This window comes from Hyperolius riggenbachi, chromosome 12, assembly GCF_040937935.1.
Source record: "Hyperolius riggenbachi isolate aHypRig1 chromosome 12, aHypRig1.pri, whole genome shotgun sequence".
NCBI lineage: Eukaryota > Metazoa > Chordata > Amphibia > Anura > Hyperoliidae > Hyperolius > Hyperolius riggenbachi.
This window is the reverse complement of record NC_090657.1, coordinates 52583645-52611533: the sequence shown is the minus strand read 5'-3', so window position 1 is coordinate 52611533 and position 27889 is coordinate 52583645. Positions and strand designations below refer to the sequence as shown.

Below are 27889 nucleotides of genomic sequence, written 5' to 3'. Positions count from 1 at the left end.
ATGGGGAAACAGCAGACGAGACGGGGAGCAGCTGGACAGTCTTGGCAGCTGAGGAAGGTGAGAATGCATGGGCATGGAGGACACATTAACATTTCGGGACACAGCGGCTGAGGGAGCCTCACAAGGCCGATTCCCGAGAGATTTCACATTGAAATCTATCAGGAACCAGCCTGCAGTATATTGGCAACCAACCGATTTCTCTCTGATCAAATTCGATCAGAGAGAGGTCTGTCTCTTGGTTAGAGATGGGACGAACAGTTTGCCTGACTCTGTTACAAACTGTTTGCCAACAAACAGTACCTGTGGCTACTTCCGGGTTGGTGAGGTCTTAAGGTAAGGCGCAGGCGCTGGCCAGGGGCACGCATTCTTGATTGTGCTTCTGCAGCCGGGAGCGCTCTGCGCACACACACGACAATATCGCGCGCATGCTCAGAGCGCTTCAGGCCGTGGGCACACGATCTAGAACACGCACCACCAGCCGGCGCCTACCTATTAGTTAAAGACCTCACCAACCCGGAATTAGCCGCAGGTACTGTTCATTGGCAAACAGTTCGTCACAGGGTCAGGCAAACTGTTCGTTCCATCTCTATTCTTGGTCCACCTGACCATCAGGGCCGGATTTGTACTTTTTACCGCCCAAGGCCAACTATACTGTCTGTTTGGTTTTTATATCTGTGTGCCTCAATGAGAATTCTACTTACTTTCCATCATTGGTGTCACAGACAATAACTATTTTAGTAATATGCGTATAGACTATGTTATGTTTTCCTTAAGAACTTTTATGTTATGCTTGCCATCTCGTTAATGATGGAACCATTGTGCCACCATGAGAGTTAGGCTGATGTGTACCTGCATGATAGAGCTTACAGGTCTTGCAGGGACGACACAAGTACAGGACAGAGGGTTCAAAGGGTAAATCTGTCCTTGTAGATAGGGATGGCTGCATAGAACAGCTTTACTGCCCCTCACTGAGCCGCCCCTAAATTTCTGGTGCCCTAGGCCATGGCCTATGTGGCCTTGCCAGAAATCCGGCCCTGCTGACCATACATTGCCTGGCGGCGAAGTAGAGAATGAAACCGGGAGCACCTGAACAGTCGTAGCAGCTGGAGCAGGTGAGCTTCCAGCCTGAACATTAGGTTGTTATACTGATAAAAAAAACAAAGGTTTATTTTTCCTTTATGAAACTGAATTACAAGTATCCTTGAACTATAATTTTAACCCCAGTCACTAGGGATGATCAATGAGATGCTAATATTTCCGAGTTCATGCAAAGCTATGTAAATTTTTATGCAAATATATGCAGCTTGAAAATGGGCCAATAAAGTCCCACCCAGGATTAAGTTGATTAATCTGTTTTCAAGCTGCATATATTTGCATAAAAATGTACATAATTCTGCAAGAACTTAGAAAAATTTGCATCTCATTGATCATCCCTACCAGTTACATTTGGACAGCCGTACATCTGGTTTCTCGGAGTCCCAGGCTTTGCGTTTCAATGGAAACGGCCTAGTCAAGACTGTACTTTGCTTGCGGCCCCCCAAGGATTCCTCGCTGTGGGGTCTTCTAGCGGTCACTACACGGGGTCTGCTGCACATATCTGCCGACCCAGACTGTCTTGGCAAGCAGGCACGCATGGGAGCTCCCCAGCGGGAGAACATGTAGGTGTTGGACATCACAATGGTTGACTTCAGCTGGGTTAGTGCTGACTCGGAGAAAGTGTTCTGTGTCCGTGGTAGCACCAGCTGCTTCTCTAGTGAGGAGGGGGGCATTTCCTGTTGTGCCATCTTGGCAGCCTTTTGCATTATTTGCCAACATTTCAACCTCTGCTCCAAGACATTGACTTCCTCTAGGACAAGAGTGACTTTATCCATTCTGTCCAGGAGGTCGGTGATGGCTCCAGGGAGATGGTCCACTGCCAGAGCTGGAGAAAGCACAGGGTGAGGGCTGCTTGGAGAGGCACGATCCTCTGGCTCTGAAGAAGGTGGTCGCTGGGGAAGGGTGATCTTGGGCTGCACAAGGGCCGCGGATGGTTTGGCTGAACGCTGATCCAGACCTTTAAACTTCACACTATGGCGATACTAAATAAGAATGAAAAAATATATATAAACTAAGGCAGGAATAGAGATACCTGTCATGAACAGAAGACTAATTCAGAATTAGGCTATGTTGGGTCGGCGTACTGTTTTCCGTGCATAGTGTTTGTGTTCAGGTGTGCTAAAATAGGAAATGGGAAATTTGGCGGCTGGAGGCACCATAGATGTCTGGCCGCCCCCTAGGTGGCTATGTTAATTGTGCTATAAAGGGAAATTTGAGAGAGATGCCCGATAAAATAGTGTGTGGCGGGGCCACCCGCTATCCAAACAGCAGCTACCAATAGCAGGCATTGCCACAATTAACAGGGGTCCCTAAGGGGCACCTAAACTGTGGCACCCAATATTTTACATTTACAGCAGTGAAGGTGGCATGGATACAGGAACAGTTAGGATTAGGCTTCAATGATGATGGTGGCGGTAGTGGGGAGGTTAGGGTTAAGCAACAGTGGTGGTGGTGGTGGGGGGGTGGGGGGGGGTTTGGTTAGGCATCGTCAGGGGGAGATCGGTTAGGGTTAGGTATTTGCAGTGGCGTAGCAATAGCGGGTGCGGAGGTCTCGACTAAACTGGGGCCCTTAGGCCAGAGGGGCCCCATAGGGCCCTCCCCCAACTGCAGTATTAGCTCTAATGATCACTTTATAAATGTTTTTACATAAAAATGTACATTAACACAGTAGCGACCGTAAATGAAGTATCACAGTAGCAATAATGCACTCAAGCAGGGCCACCCGCAGTTAATGTTAATGTAACTAAGGAAGGCACTCTTCTTACATGGCAGCGAGCGCAGCTATGTAAGGCGTGCATAGCGCACACTACAGAACATTAGGCTGCAATGCTTTAGCAGCGCAGCTTGAAGAATCAAGCCCATGGTGAGAAAGACATACAGTGGGTTGCAAAAGTATTCGGCCCCCCTTGAAGTTTTCCACATTTTCTCACATTACTGCCACAAACATGAATCAATTTTATTGGAATGCCACGTGAAAGACCAATACAAAGTGGTGTACACGTGAGAAGTGGAACGAAAATCATACATGATTCCAAACATTTTTTACAAATAAATAACTACAAAGTGGGGTGTGCATAATTATTCAGCCCCCTGAGTCAATACTTCTTAGAACCACCTTTTGCAGACTACCGCTATACCGCTGCACATCAAACTATTAATATGTACTACTGATTATACTGTATGTTTTTGTAGGACTATGCCCATATACTGTATTATTGTCTGACTATGCTTTTTTGTTATGTTGATACTACTCTCACTCTCTCTCTGAGCAATTGTATGTGCCAAACCCAATTCCGGGCACGACCCAGTCGTGTTTGGCGATTAAAAAGATTTCTGATTCTGATTCTTTTGCTGCAATTACAGCTGCCAGTCTTTTAGGGTATGTCTCTACCAGCTTTGCACATCTAGAGACTGAAATCCTTGCCCATTCTTCTTTGCAAAACAGCTCCAGCTCAGTCAGATTAGATGGGCAGCGTTTGTGAACAGCAGTTTTCAGATCTTGCCACAGATTTTCGATTGGATTTAGATCTGGACTTTGATTGGGCCATTCTAACACATGGATATGTTTTGTTTTAAACCATTCCATTGTTGCCCTGACTTTATGTTTAGGGTCGTTGTCCTGCTGGAAGGTGAACCTCCGCCCCAGTCTCAAGTCTTTTGCAGTCTCCAAGAGGTTTTCTTCCAAGATTGCCCTGTATTTGGCTCTATCCATCTTCCCATCAACTCTTACCAGCTTCCCTGTCCCTGCTGAAGATAAGCACCCCCAGAGCATGATGTTGCCACCACCATATTTGACAGTGGGGATGGTGTGTTCAGAGTGATGTGCAGTGTTAGGTTAACGCCACACATAGTGTTTTGCATTTTGACCAAAAAGTTCCGTTTTGGTCTCATCTGACCAGAGCACCTTCTTTCACATGTTTGCTGTGTCCCCACATGGCTTGTGGCAAACTGCAAACGGGACTTCTTAAGGTGCGTACACACGCCGGACTGGAGGCCACGACGGGTCCGTCGTTACCTCCCGCTGGGTGGGCGTGCCAACGACAGTCCGGCGTGTGTACGCACTGTCGGCGGACTGATACGGCTGCTTCTGAGCGATCCGCCCAGCAGATCGCTCAGAAGCAGCCGTATCAGTCCGCCGACAGTGCGTACACACGCCGGACTGTCGTTGGCACACCCACCCAGCGGGAGGTAACGACGGACCCGTCGTTGCCTCCAGTCCGGCGTGTGTACGCACCTTTATGCTTTTCTGTTAACAATGGCTTTCTTCTTGCCACTCTTCCATAAAGGCCAACTTTGTACAGTGCATGGCTAATAGTTGTCCTATGGACAGATTCCCCCACCTGAGCTGTAGATCTCTGCAGCTCGTCCAGAGTCACCATGGGCCTCTTGACTGCATTTCTGATCAGCGCTCTCCTTGTTCGGCCTGTGAGTTTAGGTGGACGGCCTTGTCTTGGTAGGTTTACAGTTGTGCCATACTCCTTCCATTTCTGAATGATCGCTTGAACAGTGCTCCGTGGGATGTTCAACGCTTTGGAAATCTTTTTGTACCCCAAGCCTGCTTTACATTTCTCAATAACTTTATCCCTGTCCTGTCTGGTGTGTTCTTTGGACTTCATGGTGTTGTTGCTCCCAATATTCTCTTAGACAACCTCTGAGGTTGTCACAGAGCAGCTGTATTTGTAGTGACATTAGATTACACACAGGTGCACTCTATTTAGTCATTAGCACTCATCAGGCAATGTCTGCACTCAGACCAAAGGGGGCTGAATAATTACGCACACCCCACTTTTCAGTTATTGATTTGTAAAACATGTTTGGAATCATGTATGATTTTCATTCCACTTCTCACGTGTACACCACTTTGTATTGGTCTTTCATGTGGAATTCCAATAAAGTTGATTCATGTTTGTGGCAGTAATGTGACAAAATGTGGAAAACTTCAAGGGGGCCGAACACTTTTGCAAGCCACTGTATGTATGCACAATGGCAAGCATACAAATACATAGCCTGTGTTCCTTTTCTTCTTTCTCTATTGGAAAGAGTTAATATTCAGCTATGCAATTGTATTTGTTTTGTTACACTGGAGTTACCAGTGTTGTTGTAATGTATACAAAATTAATACAATTTTCCCTTAAAAAAAAAAAGTTCAGTCATGCAACTGACAGTTTCTCTCCAATCGGGACCCACTCGGACTATAGCCTATAGCAGTGGTCCTCAAAGTAAGGCCCGCGGGCCGAATGTGGCCCCTGAGACTTTTTTACTGCCCCCCCACACACAACAATGTATTATAGATGCAGTCAGCTACATCTTTAAATATTAGTGGTCCGCATATAGAATGAAGCCAGAAATCAGTAATCCGCTGGTTTCCAATCAAATTCCACATCAGGTGACACTGCTGTCCAATTGGACTGCAGGTTGTCACCTGGGTATGCTTTACTGTCTGGCCCACAAAGACTTCTACATCATCTTATGTATACTCCGGCCCCCAGCAGTCTGAAGTATGTTGACCCGGCCCTCGACCCAAAATGTTTGGGGACCCCTGGCCTATAGCATCCCTCACTGATAAGGAATCACAGCCATAAAATGCTTTCCTGGCAGAGAACGGGGCGGTTTAAAAGCAGGGAATACAAATTTAAAATAAAGGCAATTGTTTAAATATTTTAGCTTTCTGAGACACAGGACAGACTTTGTCATTGAACGGAGACAAAAACAATATATCTACTTTTTACATTTTTTTAAACATAACATAAAACTGTGGGATATCTTGAAGTAGTTTTAAGAGTAGGAGGATAGATTATAAAACTGTGGGATATCTTGAAGTAGTTTTAAGAGTAGGAGGATATATTATAAAACTGTGGGATATCTTGAAGTAGTTTTAAGAGTAGGAGGATAGATACATTTGTTTATCTCATCATTTTATAGTCCTTCAGTTGGGGTCAGTCGGCATAGGCACAGTCCGGCCACACGCGCTCCCCCATTGTGCTCCCATCCCCTGGATTGCTCTGCGTCTGCACAGAAGTACGGGGCGTGAGGGGGTGCACACACGGCCGGGTCCATGCAAGTACAGAGAGCCCCAGACCGGAGAATATTCAGGGCCAAATTCCAGATGATCCAGGCAGCAGAGGAGGACGATGTCCAGGGATCGATCCGCCTGGAGGAAGCCCCAGGTTTGTATAATTATTCACCACCTTGCCATCTCAGGTTCCCTTTAAAGTGTACCCAAGCCAAAGCTTGTGCACAAAATCAAATACTTACCTTAAGAGAAGGAAGCCCCAGGATTTTATTGAAGCTTTCCTCACTATTCCGTTGTACTCTGTCGCTGAGCACCCCCCCCCCCCCCCCCCGAAATATTAGTAACAAGGAATTGTCATTAATCACATCGGGACTGTGCAGCTGCTCTTCCTGTATTAGGGCCGTGCAATAGCCGACCGAGCCTGCCCACGAATGCGCAGGAAGGCGGAACCGCAGGCATTGTGTGCTACTGTGCATGCGCGGATGGCCTTGCGCAGCTTATGCGCGCCCATGATTTAGGAAGAGGAGCTGCGCGGACCCGGTGTTGAGGGGGCCGCACTCTGCAACGGGGGGCTTCAGACGAGAGAGGGAAGCCTCAATAGGATCCTGAGCCTTCCCTCTCTGCAGGGTAAGTATCTTATTTTGAGCCCGAGCTTTGGCTTTGGTTCACTTTAATGTGTTCTACTTAAGTTATGCAGAGGGAAGGAAGAATAGGAAAAACTTTGCAAAAAAGTTCACTCAAGTTAAAGCATTGCACACTCAGTCCCGCATTATTCTATGACACCTCCCGGAAGTAGTTCCTCCTCACCTCTTTTGGTTTTTTGACGCCCAACCACAGCTTGAACCTTTTCACAAAGAAGTCGATCATCTCGTGGTCTTGAGGTTCCAGCACCAGGCAGTAGTTCTCAGCTCGGATACGTCGGTAAGTGCTCAGCACTGAGCCGCAGAGGAGTCCCCTGCACACCAGCCACACGCTAAGCGCCACCCATCCCAGACGAGGGACACAGCCAAGCATGGAGCGAAGGCTGCCGCTGCTCCACAGGGAAGGGAGGATGGATGTACTGCAGGAGACGCTTAGTGCTGGGAACAATGCACTGGTTACCTGGAGAGACAGGACACATTATAACACACATACATGTGCTTTCATATAAAGAATAAGTGAACTTGTGACAGTAATATGCCTTAAAGTGGTATGAAACTCAGCATTTCTTGCTTTGCTTTAAAAGATTATTTACAGCATAATATCTACTACCACAAAAACAAAAAGCAAAAAAACAACACATGTCTATGGTCAATGGAAAGCTTGCTGCTACATTATCTTTGGTTTACATTCCTTTGTCTGCTACAATTACTATACATTCCTAGCTGTGCTAAAAATAGCTATCTCTGCTGTAGAAGCAGAGAGCTGAGATGAGAAGTGATCACTAGATAGATTTTAATATATAAATACAGCAGCTATGCAATAAAATGCAATGTTAGCCTTCAGAGCAGATAAACTGTACTTTGGGAACAAGGTTATATAAACAGAGGGAGATGTTGCTCGATTGGGAGTTGGAAAAAGCCATTATTTCCCACAATGCAATGAGGTTCACAGACAGGTAACTGGCATGGCCCTGACCATCACCCTGTGGGAGAAGTTTCACCACAATATCAGACCCCCCTGATGATCTAGTCAAGAAAAGTAAAGATTTCTCATGGGAAAAGGGGTATTGGCTACTGCATGGGAAGAAGTTTAATCCTGGGTTAAAATTCCTCTTTAACCACTTAAGTACCAGTGATCTCTGCCCCTTTAAGGACCAGAGACCGCTGGTACAGAAACGGCGGAATCCCGACAAATTGCCGCACAGCCAATGAAATTGGCTCCTGACCCGCTCACAGGGCTCTGCCGTCATAGAGACAGGCAGAGAGAGAGAGAGAGCTGCGATGGGAGATGGCGGGGATTCAGCGGCGAGATCCACGGGAGCGACACAAACAGCGGATGCGCGCAGCGACAGTGAATTGAAATCTATGCACTGGCAGCCAGATAGCTATCAAAACAGGGCGTAGATTTCAATTACCAAGTTCCGAAAGTAGTTACTGTATATACAGGCGTATAAGCCTAATTTTTCAGCCCAAAAAAATGTGCTAAAAAGTTAATCCTTCGGCTTATATGCGAGGCGGTGGAGCAGAACAGATGGTGGAGCAGGTTTTGTTACTGGCTCCCTGCTGTGTCCATGCCCCCCATCCCCTGCAACATGGTGTGCAAAGTGCGCTGCTCAGGACTACCTGTGTTCCCTGGTTGGTGGAGCAGAGTGTGCAAGCAATGTGTCAGCAGTGCAATGATCGGGGATTCTTCCTGTGTGGCAATCTCATATCTATGACGCCATCTAGTGGGGCCTTGAGACACAGTTGTATCATCCTTGGGGCACATCTGGCTATGGAGAGAGGTGCTGACTTGTACTGGGAGCACATCTGGATACTGTGGAGGAGGCTTATACGCGAGTGAATCACTTTTTCCAGGTTTTTGAGGGAAAAGTGGGTACTACATCGGCTTATACGCGGGTCAGCTTATATACAAGTATATACACGGTAAGTTGAAAAAGGGCCATAGGCTATTTAAAGGACAACTGGAGTGAGAGGGACATGGAGGCTGCCATATTTATTTCCTTTTGAACAATGTACATTGCTTGGCTGTCCTGCTGATCCTCTGCCTCTAATAATTTTATCCAAAGACCCTGAACAAGCATGCAGATCAGGTGTTTGTGACAAAACTGACAAGATTAGCTGCATGCTTGCCTCAGGTATGCGGTTCAGACACTACTGATGCATGAAAGATCAATAGGATGCCAGGCAACTGGTATTGTTTAAAGAGGAGCTGTCAGCCATACTATCTCAGAAAAAACCCACATGTATAAGTAGATAAATACTTGCTCCACTTACATAACATATGTATTGCACTTTCCACGTTTTGATTTTAGTGATTTTTCTATAGTAAATAAAGAGAAAATCCTTCTTAGAATTCTCCATTTTAATTGTGTCTATCTTGAAGCCAATGCTGATGTCATTTCCTCCCTTACACTCCTCTGCCTGATTGTGTATGCATTGTTCGCCCTCCTCCCAGTCTTCAGGCACTACCACCCAGCTCTGCAATAGAAAGTGCATTGTCTCAGCATGAGAAATATTGGCCAATCAGAGAGGAACAGAGGTGTGGTAGGGGAAAACCGGGGGAAAGAGGCTTCAGCCAATCAGGCTGCATTAGTTTGGTCTGAGAGCAAAGTAAAGAAGCAAAAAAAGACAACCCAGCATACCCTGCAACTTCCTTTGTGCGGCAATGTACCAAATAAGAGTCAGGTAAACTGGGGAATGATTATTTATCAACAAGAAAAGTAATAGTGATTTTAACTTTTGGATTGCCTGGTTAGCATCCTTATTATTTGTTTACCAGATAAAAAATAAAGAATTGATTTTTGATTTTATGCCCGACAGTTACACTTTAAAGAGACGCTGAAGCGAAAAAAAAAATTATGATATTATGATTTGTATGTGTAATACAGCTAAGAAATAAAACATTAAGATCAGCTACATCAGTCTAATTGTTTCCAGTACTGGAAGAGTTGAGAAACTCCAGTTGTTATCTCTACGCAAACAAGCCATTAAGCTCTCCGACTAAGTTAGTCATGGAGAGGGCTGTTATCTGACTTTTATTATCTCAACTGTAAAGGTGGCCATACATTGGCCCGATTCGCGGCCGCTTCGACAGCAGATTCGATCCTGGGATCGAATCTGCTGCCAATCGTTCGCGCTAAACGCACCCGCCGATCCGATTTCCTCTCGAAATCGGATCGGTCCGTCGATCGCGCCGTTACCCTCGATCGCCCGCGGGTAGGGTGCGCATCGCTAGCGGCGGCCGATCCGATCAGGTATACATTACCTGACGCTGGCTCCCGGGCGTCTTCTCCGCGCTGCACCGCTCTGTTCCGGCTCCATCCCGGCGCTTCCTGTGTCACTGCAGTGACCAGGAAGTTCAAATAGAGGGCGCTTTATTTGAACTTCCTGGTCACGGAGTGACACAGGAAACGCCGGGATGGAGCAAGAACAGAGCGGTGCGGTGCAGCGTGGAGAAGACGCCTGGGAGCCAGCTTCAGGTAATGTATACGGGGGGGGGGGGGGGGGCACAGGCGGCAGGAGCAGCTCAACAGATTGTGATCGGTTTCAGGCTGAAATCGATTCACAATCTGTTTGCAGTAAAGGCAGCCATACGATCCCTCTCTGATCAGATTCGATCAGATAGGGATCTGTCAGCTGGTCGATCTAATGGCAAATCGACCAGTGTATGGCTACCTTAAGTGAACTGTTTACTTTTTCTCTGCTAGAGGAGAGGTCATTACTTCACAGACTGCTCTGAAAGAATCATTTTGAATACTGAGTGTTGTGTAATCTGCACATATTATAGAATAATGCAATGTTAGAAAAAAAACTCTATATACCTGAAAATAAAAGTATGAGAATATTTTCTTTGCTGCTGATCTTCTAGAAATTATTCATAGTACACAACCAATTCATTATATCATATATTTTTTTTCGCTTCAGTGTCTCTTTAAAAGGAAATACAAATGGCAGCCTCCAATACACTCACACTTCAGTTATCCTTTAAGCTTCTACTACTCGCCACATGTGCTTTATGGTAAGGTAAGCACAAAGCTTTAGAGCAGATGGCAGAGAAGCCCTTGACCAGTGACCACTCACGGCCAGTGACCACTCACCAGGTCCTAAGCACCTACCTTGGTTGCCTTGTGGGTGACCCTACACTGCTGTGAGGGACGCATTTGTTCACATACAAAGAAAACATCCCCCCCCCATTACAGCCATGATCAAAATTTCCCACGATGCATTTTTATGATCTGTTTTAAAACTTACCACGGTTAGTGCAAGGAGCAAAGCTGCCAGAACAAGAAGCAATTTAGGCAGTTCCTTCCCCAGCAGCTGGAACGTTCGGGTGAATATGGCCCATCGCCTCATGAAACGCAACTGTTGTGTTATCTTCAAAGAAAGAGAGAAAAACGATTTCCAAGTGATAGTGATACTTCTTCTGTTTTTGACCAACCATGAACAAATGTATGGCCAGTGCGCATGGACTTTTTGCTGGGAGCTTCCTGGTGCCTGGTCTTTTTGGCGCAGGAAGTGCTTCATTCCAATGAATGGAGCTCCCAGCACTGCACTGAAAAGACAGGTATGCATAGAAGATAAATGCAGGGCCATAACACCACCTAGAGGTCTATGTTGAAATGACACATTTGGCTGTGTAATTTCACCTTCATCTTTTTGGCGCAGGTCATTTTAGTAGAAAGCCTCATACCAATAATCAATGAGCATTGCCTGGAACAATCGCTGGTGACCGATCCAGGTGATGAGTGTCAAAAGGAGCCCTGTTCCGATGGTTAAGGTCAAGCAGCCTGTCCTGTGAAAAGGAGGAGGCGGGACGTTGAGTGGAAGGAGTGGAAGAGATCTGAGCGACGCCCCTCAGGAAGAACAACAATGAGAAACAAACTAAAGGGAGGACTGACTAAACATGGCCATACATTACCACTAGATCGACCATCTAATAGATCCCTCTCTGATCAAATCTGATCAGAGAGGGATCGCTTACCTGCCCTCGCTACACACCAAATTCAAATTCGTTCTGCCTGCTGCCCCCCCCCCCCCGTAATGTGTGTTCCCCCCACTACCCTTCAGGCCCCAGAGTGTGGAACCAGCACACCTGTGCGGTGGTGCGAGCCCTGTGTCTTCTCTCCAGGGCTGCTAGGGGAGCCTGTACTCCGAGACCACATCTCGTGTAAATGATGTCTCGTACATGCACCAGGGTCAAGGAGTGCAGATAATTGGTCCTCCCTAAAATTGGCTTCCGCCTATGATATTAGACTATGACTATGGTAGGGATTAGATTGTAAGCTCCTCTGAGGACAGTTATGATATTGTGCTCTGCGTAAAGTACTGCAGAATATGTCCGTTTTATATAATAATAATAATAATAATAACAACAATAATAACAATAACAATTATTATTATATGGTAGGACATTAGACTGTGACTATGGTAGGAATAGATTGTGAGCTCCTCTGAGGACAGTCAGTGACATGACTATGTACTCTGTAAAGTGTTGCAGAAGAGGCAGGGCAGTTTCTAGGTTAAACTGCACCCAGGGCATGGGTCAAAAATTGCACCCCTTCCCCCACCCCCGTGGAGTTGCGATTCGCAAACCCTTACTCTTTAGGGACAGTCACGCAGCCAAAGGTCACAACTAGATCTGCCTACTTACTAGTGACCAGCCGCTCATCCAGGAGGAAGCAGGGACCAGGAAAACACAGAGGCTGGAGTTGTACTTTGTACTGGTTGAACTCGATGGACGTATGTCTTTTTTCAGCCAAAATAACTATGTAACTATGTAACCCGGAGAGCAGACTCCTCCATGGGCACCGCGCACTGACAGCCTGCAGTACCGCTACAGGACATCAGGTGTCATGACGCGATGGTGACTTGACGTCTGACGCAGGCAGCCTAGGAGGAGTCAAGGAAGGTGCTCAAGCTGGTAATCTTAATAAACCGGGTTGGAGCTACTGAATTGTGGTGAATATTTGCATACTAGGTTTATACACATAGGCAATGGGAACTCAGAAAAGAATTGTAATGTTCTATTTTCTTGTATATACCTGGAGGATTTATGCTAACATAACTGCTGTATGTGTGCCACTCCCTTACACTCACATTTTTCAGCAGGTGGACAAGATTGTACATTTTTTCCCCACAGCGACATTTGAAAGGACGCCTTATTGTTGGAATTGTGAAAGAAGCAGGGTGTGGGCAACATAGGTGGTAACTCATACCATTAACCCCTAAATAGGAAATGTGATCTTGGATTTCCTGTAGTCGCAAGTATATATCAATAGGGATGACAATGCTTAGAAGAACTCACGGAAATTCATGTGATCAGTTTGATCAGCTGATAGATTTGTAAGGGTCTGATTTGCTGTGATAACTTCCTGGTTTAGCGCATGATCATGACCAGCAAATCAGAGCCTTACAAATCTATCAGCTGATCAAACTGATCACATGCTTCTCCATGAGTTCTCCTAAGCATTGCCACCCCTATATATCAATAGTGTTTGGCAGTGGCAGAACGGCAGTTAGGAAGAAAACTGGGTGTCTGTAGCCCGTGACCCTGCTGAATGTACCGGCATCACGGTGTTACGGGGATACAGGTGCCCCCGCGGCCATGAAGAAAGACACGGGACACAGGAGGAGGCGGGGCAGGTGAGCCTGTGACCCTCACCACGGGCCTGGGGGGTACATATTTTACATTGGGGGAAAACCGGCTGGGGGTCTATTGGTCATTGGGATATCGAACGCTGCCACTGCCTTGCACCCAACCGCGCCCCTTTTGAGTGAGGTCTTTCCAGCATGCCAGATCGATCGCTTTAATCGATTTTAGCCAGAAATTGATCGAAATGACGTTCAGGCAGCCACACTGCAGCATGGATCTCTGCCAGATTCTATCTATGTTCGATTGGGCTGAATATCGATGCTGCAAATCAAGTAATGTGTGGGCATCCTAAGAGATCATACAGCAAAGTCCCCAGTATCCGGCACCGGCGGGGATCGCCTGATGCCAGATACATGTGCTTGCTGGTTGCTTGAGCAACCGGTTGAAAAAGCACAAACCTCCCCCACTAAATAAGCCCCGAGCCTCCAGCGATGTCTAGCAGCCTTCCTGCAGGCAGGGCCGGATTTGTACTCTTTACCACCCTAGGCCACTGTCACCAGACGCCCCCCTTCAGTATAGGTAGCGAGGTGACTTCTCCCCCCTTCCCTCCAGTATATGTAGCCAAATGACCCGTCCCCCTTTCACTCCAGTATAGGTAGCCAAACGGCTCCCTTAATCTACAGTGACCAGATTTTTGATGGCTCAACCAGTGACAGTTGAAATGCAACAACCTCTACCTCCAACACTATAAATGCAACCTCCGCTACCTCAGACACTTGAAATGCAACCCCCATTACCTACAACATTTTAAATGCAACAACCGCTACCTCCTACACTTGAAATGCAACGACCGCTACGTCCAACACTTGAAATGCAGCAAACAGGAATGCAATAAACATTACCTACCACACATTAAAATGCAGTAAATGTTACAACCTACACATTAAAATGCAGTAAACATTAAATGTAGAAGATGGTACCTCTGACACATGTGAAAAATATGTTACCTCACATATGTTAAATGCAGCAAATGTTACCTCAGACTTAAATGCATTAAATGTTCCCCCTCCCACTGGGTGTTGGTGGGATAGGAGGGCGATACTGGACAGCGGGGAGGAGAAGGAGGGTGACAGTGGGGAGGAGGAGGGTGACAGTGGGGAGGAGGAGGGTGACAGTTTAGAGGAGAGCAAGGTGACAGCGAGTCAGAGGATGACGTATTGGATGATAGAGGCGCAGTAGGCGGGGGACATGTCTATTATGCCGCATGGTTGGGAGACAGGTCGGATCACGGAGGGAGGAGGCGGGGCACACGGCCATTGATGACGTCCGCTGGCCTAACCGGGACGTTTCCTGGGACAAATTTAAGGCCGGGACTGGGGAACCGGAAAGCAGGATGTCTGGTCACCGTAGTGGGTAGGTATGTGACAATTACTGGGGAGGAGGGTGACAGTGACTGAGTAGGTAGGTGGGTGATAGTTACTGGGGAGGAGGGTGGCTGGGTTGGTGACAGTTACTGGGGAGACGGGTGACAGTTACTGGGGAGGAGGGTGGCTGGGTTGGTGACAGTTACTGGGGAGACGGGTGACAGTTACTGGGGAGGAGGGTGGCTGGGTTGGTGACAGTTACTGGGGAGGAGGGTGACAGTGGGTGGGTAGGTGGGTGCCAGTAACTGGGGAGGAGGGTGACAGTTACTTTGGAGGAGGGTGACATTGGGTGGGTAGGTGGGTGACAGTTACTGGGGAGGAGGGTGACCGTGGGTGGGTAGGTGGATGACAGTTACTGGGGAGGAGGGTGACAGTGGGTGGGTAGGTGGGTGCCAGTAACTGGGGATGAGGGTGGCTGGGTTGGTGACAGTTACTGGGGAGGAGGGTGACAGTGGGTGGGTAGGTGGATGACAGTTACTGGGGAGGAGGGTGACAGTGGGTGGGTAGGTGGGTGACAGTTACTGGGGAGGAGGGTGACCGTGGGTGGGTAGGTGGGTGACAGTTACTGGGGAGGAGGGTGACAGTGGGTGGGTAGGTGGGTGACAGTTACTGGGGAGGAGGGTGACCGTGGGTGGGTAGGTGGATGACAGTTAATTTGGAGGAGGGTGACAGTGGGTGGGTGCCAGTAACTGGGGAGGAGGGTGGCTGGGTTGGTGACAGTTACTGGGGAGGAGGGTGACAGTGGGTAGGTGGGTGACAGTAACTGAGGAGGAGGGTGACAGTGGGTGGGTAGGTGGGTGCCAGTAACTGGGGAGGAGGGTGGCTGGGTTGGTGACAGTTACTGGGGAGGAGGGTGACAGTGGGTAAGTGGGTGACAGTAACTGGGAAGGAGGGTGACAGTGTGACAGCAGACAAAGACAGAGCGCTCTCACCATACTTTTTTCTCTGCTGGTTGTCTCCTCGTCACGTCAGTTGGGGGGTAGAGCATGCCAGAGTAAGCCTCATCTTTTTCGCACCGGTACCCGGCAGCAACTCCGATTGGAGCACGGCAGCAGCTAACGCGGCCAAGTGACCGCGCGATTGGTGGGTGGGCTGCTCAGTGGCTGCGCAGTACTTACAGTACAGGGCGGAGTTGAGGCGGCCAGGAGGCCGCGTGATTGGAGGGCGGGCAGGACTAGGAGGGTGATTGGAGGGCGGGCAGGACAGCGAGCTGCAGGCATGATGCGGCCAAGTGTATCTGAAGGTGGCCAGAGTCCTGCGGCCGGGACCTCCCACGGCTGAAAGCGGGACGCTTCCCGGGACGCAAGGCAGCCCGGGACAGCAGACACTGAAAGCGGGACGGGTCCCGGCTAATGCGGGACGTCTGGTCACCGTACTTAATCCCTCCTTCCCTTCCCCCCCACTTTTCAGTATAGGTAGCCAGCTCGTCTTCACACCACAGCAGCCATCAGTGCCACTCATTTCCCCACTCCTCTCCAGTGCAGAAGCTTCCTTTTTCTTTCCGTATCCAATGCTGCCAAAGTCCATAGCAGCCGGCCTCAATGCAAACGTGCACAGAGAGCACTGGCTGCTACACAAGCAGTTTGCCTAATCTCCCTGCATTGCAGCATTCGTAAGCTTGCAAATGCCGCACCAGTTTAGCCTGCTGCTTTGGTGCCCTTCCTTCTGTGGTGCCCTAGGCCATGGCCTCGGTGGCCTTGGCCTAAATCCGGCCCTGCCTGCAGGACCTAGTAGCGGGCTCCTAGCGGCTTTTCGGCATCCTCTGTGCACAGAAGCCGCGTGTCATCTGACCCACATAGGGACACCTGACACGCCGGGAAAAGCCGATGGGAGCCTGCGAGGAGCCACAGGAAGGCTACAAGACGTCGCTGGAGGCTCGGAGCGTATTTTAATGCCTGCAAACCCACCCAACCCCCCCAAAACCGTCTCCATTATCCCCTCAGGAATGCCAGTTAGTTGAGACTTCTGGTTATAATAATAATCCAAACATTTATATATCACTTTTCTCCGGTCAGACTCAAAGCGCTCAAGAGCTGCAGCCACTGGGACGCGCTCAGGAGGCCACCCTGCAGTGTTAGGGAGTCTTGCCTTGAGTGCCTTACTAAATAGATACTGATCATAGCCAGGATTCGAACCCCAGTCTCCATGTCAAAGGCAGAGCCCTTAACCAGTACACTATCCAGCCACTAATCCATGGTTGACTGAGTTATGAGACTTTGCTGTACTATACCCAGCCCTGGATTTACATCACAGGAGCCTATAGACACAGATGTCCTGGCACCTTAGACTTCGCCCTCCATGAACCTACAAACCCCCACCGAACTGCAGCACAAGTGTGCTGGCTGTCTCATTTCTCCCTGACTTCCCTTGCCCATCATAGGTAGCTACAGGTGTCCCTATTAGGAAGCCAGAGGTACCGTCAGTATTAAGTAACTAGAGGTTTCCACAAGTATTAGGTAGCTAGAGGTGCCCCTGACGCAAGGGATATCTGGTCAGTGGAATGCTGAGACCCAGGTGAGTAACCTCATTTACACTCTGCTCCAGACTCTGCATAGGCACGATGGGAAGGAGAGCGAGCCGCCTTTCCATCATGAGGCGCCTGTAGGCACGTGCCTACAGTGCCTTATGGTAAATCCAGCCCTGACTATACCCAAAGGTATAATAAAAAGGAGTAAAGACGTAATGCACGCTTATTATATACGGCAGTCCATGATTTAAATTTTGTTTAAAACACTTAAAAAAAAAATCAAACAAATGTCATCAGTTTCAGGGTAATCAATCAATCAGTTCCATTGCACTGTGTGTGGTCACCTTCAGATGGTTACACAGGCCAGTCTCACCTTTATCATTATCAGTAGCAGCAGGGTGGCAGACAGGGCTACCTGTGCCCGTGACAGCAAAGCCACATCATGCAAGCTGATAAAGTCTGAGGTTTTTGTTCTGAACCGCTCCATCCGACACTTTGTCAGCCAGATCCTGCCGATGTGCACCAATCCCGTGGCTGCAGACGCCAGTCCCAGAAGTAGTCGTGTCCAGTGGGGAGAGTAGGAGGAGTCTGAAGTGCACAATGCAAGCATTGCAGATAGTTCTGGGTACAGGAAGCCCATAGCAGCCAACAAGAGAGACACCTGAGGGAGAAGAGACATTGGTCATCAGTCTCTGAGACTTTATGTGAAGACTTTCAATAATTGTTACTGACAAAGATTTTTCTGGGAACATACTGAAAACAATCTTTATACAGAGACACAATTTGGAAGACTGCTCTGTTTTAGTTCCAGTTGTTCACCCTCATTCCCTCTCCATAGAACAGAGGTCAGTCATTAGTGCTCCAATGTGACGAATCATCAATAGTATTGGCAAGTGGATCAGGGGACAACTGTAGTTACAACAGTCAGCAGATAGAAATGTTATCTGTGTAACCTAGCTTGAAGCCTGATTCACAGTTTCATAGCTGGCCTATGACCTTTGAGCGGTCGCTCAGGGTGCCGGGTTCCAGGAGCGCATGTGCACTAGAGGGGTGCAGGCATGGCTAGTAGTGGTATCTCACGCCCCCATGCCATCATGACACTGCTTTGCTGTCTGCCTTCCGTCCTGGTGCCGACCCCCGCCTCTGCCTTAGCCACGTCTCCGCCGGAGTCATGGTAACAGACCACCTAGTCAGATCAGCGGGACAGAGAGGGCGCTCTAACTACCCACCACACGCTGCACTCCAAATGTGAAAGTGACTTCACTTCCTGTATTTGGAGTTTGCTGGACCCTGCCCCAGCCACCCTCTCTTTCACACTGATCTGACTAGGTGGCCCAGCCACACTTCTCCAGCCATCCTGCACCCAGCCACCCTTTACCCAGACTCAGCCACCCTGCACCCTGTCTTAGCCTCCCTGCACCCAACCACCCTGCACCCAGAGACCTAGCCCGCACCCTGCCCCAGCCACCCTGCCCCCAGGCACAGCCACCCTGCCCCAACCACCCTGCACCCAGCCACCCTTCATCCAGATCCAGCCATCCTGCACCCAGCCACCCTGCACCCAGACCCACCCACTCTGCCCCAACCACCCTACACCTAACCCCAGCCTGCACCCTGCATCCAACCCCAAGCAAGCACCCCAAACCCAGCCAGCAATTGGGGGACAGCTATGGCTACCTAATATCTATCTCTCTACTGATATATACTGTATGGGCACATGACTACTTTATTATTTTATCTGGGGAGCATGGCTACTTAATGTGTGTATGCATGGTGGACTACTTCGTTTTATCATCACACACCTGCCTATTAAATTTGTTTATTGTGAGGCAACTGGCTACTTATTTTATCTGGAGGTGTGTGACTGCTTAATTCTTTTATCTGGATGATTGTGACAACTTTATTTTTATTGGGCGGCATGTGAATACTTAATGAATTATCTGATGGCATGTGTCTACTTTTATCTGGAGGCATGAAATTAATTGAGTGTAATACACAAATCTGCCCAACATAGTTTTGATCCATTTAACTTGACCCAACAAAAACAATGATATACTGTATCTGTAGGTATGCCTAGTTGCCTACAATGGCATAGGTACAGGACCATATGCTCCAGTGGGGAAAATTTGGTTAGTACACTGGGTTGCTAGTATATGTGGTATTCTGTTGTTCTCATTGTTCCCTTTCCCCTCTCGAAAAGGACATCGCACTCTTTTCTAAAGACTCGTACACGTGCAACTTTTCAGCACAACCAACCCAACGACATGATCAACCACACAACCGAGTGACTGCACGACTTGTATTTTCCAAGCACCAACCAACTCAATGACCAACTCGTTTGCATACTGCACACGCCAGCGGAACAATGGACTGCACGATGTGGGAACATTCAAAACAAGTTCAAGTCGTTCAAATGACTTGTACACACGTGGCCACTGCACAATATCAGCCCAACAGTCGTATGAGTCGAACCATCTGTTGGATCAGGAAAATCGCCTGTTAGCAGTCTCGTTTAGTCGTTTGTCACGCATACACACGCCCAGCTATCGCCCAACAGAGCAAGTTTGGATGATAGTCGGGCGGAAAAGTTGCACATGTGTAGGAACATTTACAAAAATGTTAAATAACAGAGGCAACTCTGCAAACAGTATGTAGTGACACAAGCTGGTGACAGCAATGATCAAGTGGTGCAATATGTCATACTCACTGCCAGAACCATGGCTAGGTTCACCCCTTGTCCCGGGTCCTCAAGGTGGAATGGGAGGATGGACATCTTGATTGCTCTGTTGTCATAGGGTGAGAGGTCCAGGTGGACAATAGTGGAGACATAAAGATGGACATCCTTGTGGTACTGGGTCATCTCCACTTGCAGAAGGCTGGAAGTTATAAACAAAGTTTTTAATCTTTAGACTAAAAGCAAAAACTCTGGGCGTTACTATGACGTTAGGACAGTGAATAAAGTGTAATCTCTATGTAAATATATTAGTAATACTAATCCCCACAATAAACAAGGCCGGTATTCCTACAGGAAAAATGAATCATGCAACATGGGAGTCAAGATCTGAGTCAAGGTTCCTAAAAATGTACTCGAGTGGTGTCGTAGTTCACACCACCTTGTTGTCACAGGTCTACTGAAAGACTACTACATCCTCTATTTACAATACTCATAGGTTTTAAAATATATGTTAGTGCATAGATTGCAGACCAAATCGGGTGTCTTCCCCCCCCCCCCCCCCCCCTACAGTTCACTGCCAGATTGTGCGAACAGTTAGCTGGACTGGGCGCACAAGCTGTGGGGTGTGGCTAGCCCTGAAGACTTTGGTTGCACAGCACTATTATTTCTTTGATGGGGTGTGCAATTGGACTACCCTGCAGCGGCTTATACAAGTGCAGTCGATATGCAATAGAGCTGTCCAGAATGCTCAAATATGGCAGCTCTTTGCATCTAAAGATTTGCTGCAGGCCTTCCTCACACAGTTACTGAAAACAAGCCAGGGGAATAGTACAAGGATTAGGGAGTGCGATACATATATACAGTGCTAACAGTGCTCGACATGTTTCATCTTAAACAGATTTCGTCAGGAGCAAGATAAAGTGCAAAATAATAAATAGAGAACCCCCAACCACCACTAAAGTATCCCCCAGCATCAAACGGCTCAAGTCAGAGCTCCAACTTGAGAGCTCTATCTATCCCCCGCCCCCAGCTTGGAAGCCACCTATTAGGCCACGGCTGCCGAGCGGGGGACGGGTCAAGGCAATGCAGGTGGAGTTAGCCACAGAGCTTCAGAAACACTTTGGCGGTTTCGCCTAGGTGCAAAGAATTCCAGAAGAACAATGATTTATGGTTGCGCAGGTGAGTTACTAACCCTGGAACCCACAGAGTATTGCATAGCTTTCTGTTTCAATATTTTTATTGAGTTTTCAAAAATAGATATATACAACAATGGTCATGGACCAATATAGTAAGAAGACATTGCTCAAGTATAGTAGAGTCTTTCAATTAAAAATAAAAGCCTTGTTAGGTTAGCCCTAGGCAACTCATCCAACAATAACGTAATATGTTACAGCAAGGCACAGCTTAACCAACTTGTTCTGTCTTCTTATACTGTTTGGAGGGCAGATGCCCTAAAAATTAAGATAGAGGTAGAAAATAGAAGAAAAGAGTGAAAATAGAAGTGAGGAAAGAAGAAAGGGAGGTAGAAAAGCTGGGGGAGAGGGGAAGGGGGGATTGCATAGCTTTCACAGAAGTTTAGTAAATGTTTTAGGCCCAGTTCACATTAGCGACAAAAAAACAGTCCGTTCCCGTATTGGAAGGGAATGGATCGGAATGGATCCAATGTTAACCTATGGATCCGCTCACATCCGTCCATTCGAACATTCCGCATGATCCGCTGAGCGGACCGCAAGTTTCCTGCTGCACCAATTTTTCTGGACCGCTGAGCCCTGTGGAACTGAAAAAAATGGAAGCTGAAGCCCTGCATTGGGGGAAATGAGAAAACGGAATGTTTCTTCTCACTAGAGCAAAAATGGACCGTTCCAAGCGGCAAAATTCACTTTGGGGGTGGGGGTCTGGGGGGATGTGGGGAAACAGAGCGGAAGCAGCTGAACGGCAATGGAGTGGAAACGGATCCGATCGGCCAGTAATCAGATCCATTTTCACAGATCCATTTGCCACTTCATTGCAAGTGTTGGTTGTCTTTAACCACTTAAGGACCGCGGTGTTAAACCCCCCTAGTGACTAGGCCTTTTTTTCACAAATTGGGCCACTGCAGCTTTAAGGCCTCACTGCAGGGCTGCACAACTCAGCACACAAGTGATTCCCCCCCCTTTTTCTCCCCACCAACAGAGCTCTCTGTTGGTGGGGTCTGATCGCTCCCCCAATGTTTATTTATTTTTTTGTAAATATTTTTATTATTTTTAATAAATTTACTTATTTAACAATTTTTCCTCCCCTAGTCAGCCTATCACAGCGGATCGCTCCTGTGTACCCCAGGGAGACAGCCGTGTCACACGGCTGTCCCCAGTACAGCGCTGCCTTAGATCGCAGCACTGTACAGTCCTATTAGACAGTGGTTTCGCCATCTAACAGTCTCCGAGTGGTGATCGCCGCTGGTAGACTAGAGGCGGGACAGAGCTCCGTCATCAGAGCGGAGATGAGTGCGCATCAGCGCACGCGCTATCCTGCAAAGCCCATTCCCAGCCGTTCACGCCAATCGGCGTGTAGCGGTCCTGGGGCTGCTGCACTGCTCACGCCATTAACAACGGCGTGGAGCAGTTGGCAAGAGGTTAAAGGACCTCTGTCACGAAAATGTTAAAATTTAAAATATATGTAAACTTATACACTTAAGAAGAATGTTTCTACCAGAGTAAAACGAGCCATATATGAATTTTCTCCTATGTTGCTGTCACTTACAGTAGGTAGTAGAAACCTGACAGAATCCTGACAGGGTATGGACTAGCCCATCTCCTCATAGGGGGTTCACAGGGATTTCTTGATTTTCAAAATGCACTTAGTGAATGGCAGTTGCTCCGTCCAACTGCCAAAAAAGTGTACAGCGAGCAGGGAGGCTGACCAGCCTCTTTGTATAAAGATTTTTCAGATAGTGTCTTTATAAAGAATAAAGGCCATGCTGAGAATCCCCCTGTTTGTAATGTCAGATTTATACTACTTACTGTAAGTGGCAGCAACATAGGAGAAAAGTAATTTATGGCACATTTTACTCTGGAAGAAACATACTTCTTATTTGTATGTGTTTTTAATTTTAAGATTTTCGCGACAGTTCCTCTTTAAAGGAGAGGCACATTTTCTCATTTTCTCCCCGATCTGAACTTGAGATTCCGCTGATGAGGGTGTGACAACCTCACAATGACTGCAGAAGATGTGGGGCTGGAAACTCCACCCTGATGACCTTTTGGGAAATCAGAGAAACCGGCTAATGATTCATTCCTGACCTAACCTGAAATATCAGTTGTGAGTGGGCTTTCATGTGACGCAAAATGTACATCCCTGTCATCAGCTTTCTATACATTCTTTTCATGGGTTAATAATTGTCTAAAATAAACATGGCATTTGCACGTGTAATTTAGACCAGCATGAATATTTTACAGTTTTACAGTTAAAGAGAATCTGTATTGTTAAAATCGCACAAAACTAAACATACCAGTGCGTTAGGGGACATCTCCTATTACCCTCTGTCACAATTTCGCCGCTCCTCGCCGCATTAAAAGTGGTTAAAAATAGTTTTTAAAAGTTTGTTTATAAACAAACAAAATGGCCACCAAAACAGGAAGCAGGTTGATGTACAGTATGTCCACACAAAGAAAATACATCCATACACAAGCAGGCTGTATACAGCCTTTCTTTTGAATCTCAAGCGATCATTTGTTTGTTTCTTTCCCCCTGTGCTATCTTCCACTGAAGTGTCAGGCTGTTTCTTCCTGCAGAGTGCAGACAGCTCTGCCTGTATGTAATTCCTCAGTATGTGAAAGCCCAGCCAGCTCAGAGGACGATTTATCCAGCTTGTAAAAGATAAGAGAGAAGAGAGAAGCTGCCCTAATCTAAATAATACACAGGCAGTGTGCAGAGAGGGGCCTGGAGGGGGGAGATGCATCACAGAACCACAATACTGAAGAACTTGGCAGCCTTCCAGACACAGGCTGACAAGTCTGACAAGAGAGAGATAAGTTGATTTATTACAGAGATGGTGATAGTAGAACGTGCTGCAGTAAGCCAGAACACATTAGAATAGCTTTTGGAGCTTGTAGGATGATAAAAAACAGGATGCAATTTTTGTTACGGAGTCTCTTTAAAGGCCAAATCCAGGCACAGATTTAACCACTACACTACTGAGGGTTTTTCCCCTTATGGACCAGAGCAATTTTCACCTTACATGGCTCCTCCCTTTCATTTGCCAATAAATGTATCACTACTTATCACAACAAAATGATCTATATCTTGTTTTTTTTGCCACCAATTAGGCTTTCTTTGGGTGATACATTTTGTTAAGAATTATTTTATTCTACAGTAAATGCATTTTAATGGGAAAAATAAGAAAAAAAAGGAAAAAAAAGAATTATTTCTCAGTTTTTGGCCATTATAGTTAAAACAACAACAAAAAAAAAAATACATGCTACCATAATTAAAGGGACCCTGAGCAGTGACTTAAATTAAAAAAATTACACTTACCTGGGGCTTCCTCCAGCCCACTGTAGTCCGCGAGGCCCCCGGTATCCTCCTGGCTCCTCTCAGTTTGCCTCCGCTGGCCCTCGTAACCAGCAACAGCCGGGCCGGGTACTCTTGGATGCTCTTAAACCTTTACAAGCACCCTAAAACTGAACAAATAACTTATCCTCCTTTCTCCACTCAGCAGTTTTATCTAGATAAAACAAAATCATCTTCCTGATATCCAGGGAATTAAACTTTTCCTCTTTGCGGTTTGAAGGATTCTGACAAAAAAGAAGGGATAAAGATTTCCTGTTCTCTATGGAAATCTGTCTCACACTTTTGTAGAAAAACTGAGAACCTGTACTGAGTAAAAATATTTAAAATAAACACGAGGTAACTTCAAATGAACATTACATAGTTACCTTGCCATCAGTTCCTCTCAGAAGCTCACCATTTTCTTCTGACAATAATCCCTTCCAGTTCTGACAATATTTTGTCAGATCTGAAATATATCAGTTGCTGTCAGTAAAATATCAGTTGCTGTCAGTTATAGCTGAGAGTAGAGTTGGGCCGAACCTCCGATTTTAGGTTCGCGAACTTCCGCGGAAGGTTCGGTTCGCGTTAAAGTTCGCGAACCGCAATAGACTTCAATGGGGATGCGAACTTTGAAAAAAAAAAAAATATGCTGGCCACAAAAGTGATGGAAAAGATGTTTCAAGGGGTCTAACACCTGGAGGGGGGCATGGCGGAGTGGGATACATGCCAAAAGTCCCGGGGAAAAATCTGGATTTGACGCAAAGCAGCGTTTTAAGGGCAGAAATCACATTGAATGCTAAATGACAGGCCTAAAGTGCTTTCAAACATCTTGCATGTGTATACATCAATCAGGTAGTGTAATTAAGGTACTGCTTCACACTGACACACCAAACTCACCGTGTAACGCACCGCAAACAGCTGTTTGTGTAGTGACGGCCGTGCTGGACTGGTGCGCACCATGGCGAGAGTGCAGGTTTTGGTGGCTTTACAGCCCATATGGTCGCCTGGCTGATGTAGCTGAATGACAGAACAGTGACTGTCCAGCTGATCAAATTTGGTCTGACCACAATGAGGCAACGACGTTATTATCGTGGGTGTGCCCCCCGAGACACTCATCTAGGCGCCGGTCATTGCTTCATTGTGATACGCAAGCCCCTTCACCACGGCAAGGTAATGATCACGAAGGGGAATGGGCGCATGTACATGCCTTTTCTTTTGTTGTTGCAGCTGCCCGCAGTGCAGCCAGAAAAATTAGGCAGTCATGTACACGCACCAGAAAAATTATTACAGCGGCCGCTGCTAGCAGCGGCCTAAAAAATTCAGCAATCCGCCTGGAGTCCCGGACCCTGTTGGTGGTGGCGGAGAAGGTAGTCAAGCGGCCTGCAGGCAGACATGCTGTGTGGAGGGACTGAACACAACAGGTATGCAGTGGCGGGTTCACTGAACAGGTATACAGTGGCGGGTCCACTGAACAGAACAGGTATGCAGTGGCGGGTTTACTGAACAGGTATACAGTGGCGGGTCCACTGAACAGAACAGGTATGCAGTGGCGGGTTCACTAAACAGAACAGGTATACAGTGGCGGGTTCACAGAACAGGTATGCAGTGGCAGGTTCACTAAACACAACAGGTATGCAGTGGCGGGTTCACTGAACAGGTATACAGTGGCGGGTCCACTGAACAGAACAGGTATGCAGTGGCGGGTTCACTGAACAGGTATACAGTGGCGGGTCCACTGAACAGAACAGGTATGCAGTGGCAGGTTCACTGAACAGGTATGCAGTGGTGGGTTCACAGCACAGGTATGCAGTGGTGGGTTCACAGAACAGGTATGCAGTGGTGGGTTCACAGCACAGGTATGCAGTGGTGGGTTCAATGAACAGGTATACAGTGGCGGGTCCACTGAACAGAACAGGTATGCAGTGGCAGGTTCACTGAACAGGTATGCAGTGGTGGGTTCACAGCACAGGTATGCAGTGGTGGGTTCACAGAACAGGTATGCAGTGGTGGGTTCACAGCACAGGTATGCAGTGGTGGGTTCACAGAACAGGTATGTAGTGGTGGGTTCACAGCACAGGTATGCAGTGGTGGGTTCAATGAACAGGTATACAGTGGCGGGTCCACTGAACAGAACAGGTATGCAGTGGCAGGTTCACTGAACAGGTATGCAGTGGTGGGTTCACAGCACAGGTATGCAGTGGTGGGTTCACTGAACAGGTATGCAGTGGTGGGTTCACAGCACAGGTATGCAGTGGTGGGTTCACAGCACATGTATGCAGTGGTGGGTTCACAGCACAGGTATGCAGTGGTGGGTTCACAGCACAGGTATGCAGTGGTGGGTTCACAGAACAGGTATGCAGCCAGACAGGAACAAGTTAAGCCTAACTAATCTTTCCCTGAGAGACAGTCTGCAGCAGCTCGCCCTACTCTCACTAACGCAGGCAGCACACGAGTGACCGTAATGGCCGCCGCTGCCTGCCTTATATAAGGGGGGGTGGGGCTCCAGGGGCTAGTGTAGCCTAATTGGCTACACTGGGCCTGCTGACTGTGATGAAGAGGGTCAAAGTTGACCCTCCATGTGCATTATGGGGCGAACCGAACTTCCGCAAAGGTTCGCCTGCGGGAAGCGAACGCGAACCACGGAAGTTCGCATGGAACCGTTCGCAGGCGAACCGTTCGACCCAACTCTAGCTGAGAGAAGAACTGATGTGTCCATGTTTCCCTATGGCTCAAGTGGGCGATGTTACAGTTTAACTGCGTGCTGACCAGAAAGCTGTTATGGGTAATGGCCATTTTCAAAATGGAGGACGGAAAATTCCCTTGATCACAGTGAACAAACAGGAAGCGGGACAGGAGAAAGACACTGGGGAGTAGACTACATGGAAGGTAAGTATGACTTGTGTATGCTTATTTTGACTTTTAATTTTCAGTTCAGGTTTTCTTTAAAAAGTGATTCTATCCGGTTGGATAGTCATAAATGGTAGCTTTATGTTTAAGGCTTGTATTTCCCCAGTATACCTGGCTGTAGTCACTGCTACTAACAAACACGTCTTTAGCGTTAAGTCCTTAATGGAAATTTGATCCATGGGCTCAAAGGGGAATGCTATGAAAGAACAGTTGGTTTCTTCACCACTGTTTTCCTTTTAACCACCTTCATAAACCTTTTAATCAAAGAAATTGAGGTAAAAGGAAAATCAAAGTATGCACACAGGGCTTATTTTAGACCCATATCTAGCCCTTTCTGCAAGAAATCTAGAATATTTGGGATGGAAAATTTTACATGATTTTCTTGAGTGTCTTTGTTAAATTCACAAAACACCTTCCAAATCCTGATATAGATAGTGAAAGTGACAGGTTTCCTTGCATGTAGCAAGGTAGAAACCACTTTTTCGGATAGGCCTTTATTCAATAATAAGCGCCGCTCAAAAGCCACGCCTTCAGGTTCAGTGTGT

General features: G+C 47.3%; 1 protein-coding gene across 1 annotated transcript in view; it reads right to left on the bottom strand.

Moving 5' to 3' along the window:
- Positions 1-1412: 1412 nt before the first annotated feature.
- Positions 1413-27889, bottom strand: part of LOC137540937 (polycystin-1-like) — a 228347-nt gene continuing 201870 nt past the window's right edge. The window contains exons 48-52 of the mRNA XM_068262113.1: positions 19944-20112; positions 17610-17897; positions 11005-11127; positions 6917-7210; positions 1413-2078 (exon numbers count right to left, since the gene is read on the bottom strand). Of these exons, the coding sequence (XP_068118214.1) occupies positions 1434-2078; positions 6917-7210; positions 11005-11127; positions 17610-17897; positions 19944-20112 (1519 nt within the window). The 3' untranslated portion in view covers positions 1413-1433. The remainder of the gene's footprint in view (positions 2079-6916; positions 7211-11004; positions 11128-17609; positions 17898-19943; positions 20113-27889) is intronic.